The sequence below is a fragment of the Gossypium raimondii genome, chromosome 2 (assembly GCF_025698545.1).
Source record: "Gossypium raimondii isolate GPD5lz chromosome 2, ASM2569854v1, whole genome shotgun sequence".
NCBI classification, from domain to species: domain Eukaryota; kingdom Viridiplantae; phylum Streptophyta; class Magnoliopsida; order Malvales; family Malvaceae; genus Gossypium; species Gossypium raimondii.
Window position 1 is genome coordinate 21,285,892 of NC_068566.1, and position 3,983 is coordinate 21,289,874.

The 3,983-nt window shown below is 32.4% G+C and overlaps 1 protein-coding gene across 1 annotated transcript; it reads left to right on the plus strand.

The window, feature by feature from the left end:
- The first annotated feature begins 1,883 nt into the window (after nucleotides 1-1,883).
- Nucleotides 1,884-3,710, plus strand: LOC105788357 (protein DUF642 L-GALACTONO-1,4-LACTONE-RESPONSIVE GENE 1-like). Its single transcript, XM_052623398.1, has 3 exons — nucleotides 1,884-1,992; nucleotides 2,103-2,599; nucleotides 3,012-3,710. Exons 2-3 carry the CDS (start codon nucleotides 2,197-2,199, stop codon nucleotides 3,530-3,532), a joined length of 924 nt encoding a protein of 307 aa, XP_052479358.1. The 5' UTR covers nucleotides 1,884-1,992; nucleotides 2,103-2,196; the 3' UTR covers nucleotides 3,533-3,710.
- The last annotated feature ends 273 nt before the right edge of the window (nucleotides 3,711-3,983 follow it).

The following is a 3,983-nucleotide window of genomic DNA, read 5'->3' on the forward strand; positions in this document are numbered from 1 at the left end:
CAAAGATGGAAACAATAGTAACTTAAGTTCCAATTCGATGCTCGCAAACCACGCAGAAAGATTCTTCAACTCATCGATATCCAAAAGCCACGCTTCATAGTAATGCAGATGGTCTTTATGGTTAAAGCTAGTTCAATTGCGCTTTTCCTTACTATTGTTACTTTTACTACTCCATGTCCGGTTGAACTATGTTGAGGTGTATTTGGACATGGATTTGGGATAATATCTTCTAAGGACCTTTCAATATATATTTTACTATTAAAATTAGCTTATTTCTATATTTAATGTCTTTGAATTTGAATCACCTATCATTGGAAATTGGAACATTGTATTGGCTATATTCTATGATAGATTTCTTGATTTTAGTATTTACATTATATAAATATTATCCCTTTTAAAACTTTTATCCAAATATATGTAATATTTTAATTGCTAGGTTTATGTTTTCTATGTTATGTTAGTAAATATATGAGTTATATATTCATATACATTTTAAAATAAAATAATAAAATGTGTTAAAAGCATTAATTAAAAATAAAAATACTTTTATAATAATATAACCGTGTCAATATCTAATTACAAATATTTAATTTTTATATTTAAATATTTAAATATAGTTTATATATTCTAATTAATTTTTATAAATAATTAATATTAATTACTTAGAAATTTTTAAAATTAATATTATATATTAAAATATTAACAATAAGTTATAATAAATTATTTTTTATATTTTTGCTAAAATATTATAATATTAACTAATTTGAACATTATTTAAATACATATTTGTTACTTTATAATCTCATGTCTAAAATGGACATTTTATTCTTCAAAAGCACTTTTTGACAGTAATGGCAAACACTCAAATTTCTCAAAAATACTTTTGAAAAGCACTTCTCAAAACCAATTTTAAAAAGTAATAAAAATTACTTGCCCTTAATTGGATAAACAAAAGAAATCATTAGTGTGGCCTTGCGGGAGCTCGGAGATCGGCACATGGCTTACGAAAAGTCAAAGCTTGTACGAAAACCTGTACTGCTTACTTTATATTTGGATTAATCAAAATTCATTTTATTGGTTTTTCAAATGCGAGAATGGAATCATCCCGCCATAATCCCACGTACATGTGCACCCGATGTAAACAAATACTAATTTTTCACTATTCTTAAGGAGTAAGTGATTCCTTTAATAATAATATACTAAACTGACTTTTTAAGCTTTAGGGTTTGAATTTTGGTTATTACATTGTCTACTCTATTTAAGAATTTGTGTAATGTTTGAAACAAAATTGAATTATGAGAAAAATATTAAGAATTAAATTGTATTTTATTTTTTATTAAAAGAATGAATAAATTAATTCGTGTATTAGATTAAAGAGTAAATTAATCATTTTTGTTAAAATTTAATCTATTTGTACTTTTAAAAATTAGCATGGCTAAAGGAATTACCAAGTAATGACATATGACGTGCCACATGTATTTTATGCTAACGCACATGGACCAATTTTTAATAGTATAAATAGATAAATTTTTAACAAAATGACTGTTTTGTTTTTTGCTTTTTGATTAATGTATATGAACTAATTTACTTATTTTTTAGTAAAAAAGATAAAATATAATCAAACTCTTAATACAAAATTTCTTAAAAAAAAAACATATCATATGAGGTCCAACGCATCCATGCAAGCGTACAATAATTGAAACTTAGGTTTTCAAATAGAGAGACAAAGCAACACTACTTACGGCTAAATTGGTGCCACTTTAACATGGTACCCTTACCCCTTAACCCCTTCCCATTCTGTGTTTCTCACCTCGTACTCCTTTCTACTTTTGCGTATAAAAATAACAGTCGCTGACCCTTTTCAATGCCTACTTTACTTTAAACAATTCTAGACCAACTCAATGGCTTGGCTACTCTCTATTTGCTTCGTTGTCATTTTCTCTCTGTGCAATGGCTCCCCTACTCCACTCACTCGGCGGCCATACAATGATGGTAAATAGTATACCTAAAACACATTTACTTCTTCTTCTTCTATTTTACACACTGTAGTTCTGTACCACTAGTGTAACTAACTATATTATTCTCTTGGTAACAATGGTCAGGATTTTTAAACAATGTAACTTTGAACAAGCACCCAAAAAAGAGAATCTAAACAAAACAGTGATAGTGGGAAAATACTCACTGCCAGGCTGGGAAATGAAGGGGCTGGTGGAGTTTGTGTCAGGGGGTCCTCAACCTGGAGGATTTTACTTTGCCATCCCTCGTGTAGCCCATGCTGCGAGGCTTGGCAACGAGGCTTCCATCTCTCAGAAGGTGGAAGTGAAAGCAGGGTACGTCTACTCTCTCACCTTTGGTGCCACAAGGACTTGTGCTCAAGATGAGGTGCTGCGGATTTCTGTCCCTGGTCAGACCACCGACATCTCCATTCAGACCCTCCATAGCACTGATGGAGGCGACACCATTGCTTTGGCTTTCAAGGCAATAGCTCCAATTGTGAGGGTCACATTTCATAACCCTGGGATTCAAGAAGATCCTACATGCGGACCTCTATTGGATGCCATAGCAATCAAACTAATGCCTCCCGCAACATATACCAGAGGTAATTATTAACTTATACCCCAACCCCAAACTTTTTAACTTATGCTCCGATCGACGGTGCAGTACTGTTGGAACAACATTGCTGGGGGTCGTTTTAACTATGGTTTTAGTCTTTGAAAGCAGGCAATGGGGGAGCCTAGTAGAGGCCCGGGACTAGGTTTAAAATTTTTACATTTTAACCCTTTCTAGATATACTATGACCCTCCAAAAAATATAAGTAGGTCTATCAAAGTTTAATATTTTTATAATTTTTTAAAAATATTGATTTTTTTAAATCTATTATTTTTATGTTTAAATGAACTGTAATATTAAAATATTGCTTATTTTAATTTGATTGTTTATATGTTGAAATACTGCTTTATATTAATTTTTAACTTAACCCAGTATTAACATACTCCCTCCACTGAAAGCAGGTAACCTTGTTAAAAATGGTGGATTTGAGACTGGTCCCCATACCTTCAAGAACTTCTCAACAGGGGTCCTCCTGCCTCCAAAGAAGCTAGACAGAATCTCCCCACTCGTTGGCTGGATAATTGAGTCCCTAAAACCAGTAAAATACATCGACAAAAAGCACTTCTCCGTTCCTTCGGGACTCTTCGCCGTTGAACTGGTTGCCGGAAGAGAGAGTGCCATTGCCCAAATCATCAGAACCGTTCCCAACAAATTCTACACTCTCACATTCACCGTCGGAGATGCCAAGAACGGCTGCCATGGATCCATGATGGTTCAAGCATTTGCAGGCAAGGAAACTCTCCAGGTCCCATACGTATCTCAAGGGAAAGGTGGATTAAAGACTGCAAGTTTTAGATTCCAAGCCATCTCTGCTAGGACCAGGATTACGTTTTTCAGTGCCTATTACCATACAAAGTTGGATGATTATGGCCATATCTGCGGTCCTGTTCTGGATGATGTCATTGTTCGTCCTGTTTTTTAATTAATGATTTCGGCTTTGAGGGTTTGTTTTCTAGTTTATTTGGTTTTTGAAAGCATTGTAACGGGAAAATTGGTGTTAGACTTGGACCTTTTACTTATAATTACGAAAAAAATTAAGGTCTTCGAAATAATTTCCTTAGTTTCTAGATGAGTGATTTACTACTTCTTTTATTATTATTATTATTATTATTATTATTATTATTATTATTATTATTGAGAACTGAATAAATGTTTAATTTAATGCTTTTTTTTTAAATTTATTGTTTTATGTTTATGATATTTGTTTTTTTCTTTCCTATGATATATATTATTGGCTAATTTACCAAAAAAGTCCCTTTTTTTCCTTCTAAATTTACCAAAATGGGCCGATTTTTTGATTATTTATCGGAATTGTCCATTTTTCGGGAAATCGCGTCCACGTCGTAGCGATGTCGAGTGCGATGTCGGGACAT

Coding starts and splice junctions, on each gene's coding strand:
- LOC105788357 (XM_052623398.1), top strand. CDS start 2,197: ATGAAGGGGCTGGTGGAGTTTGTGTCAGGGGGTCCTCAACCTGGAGGA. Junction 2,600..3,011: donor TCCCGCAACATATACCAGAG/GTAATTATTAAC, acceptor CACTGAAAGCAG/GTAACCTTGTTAAAAATGGT.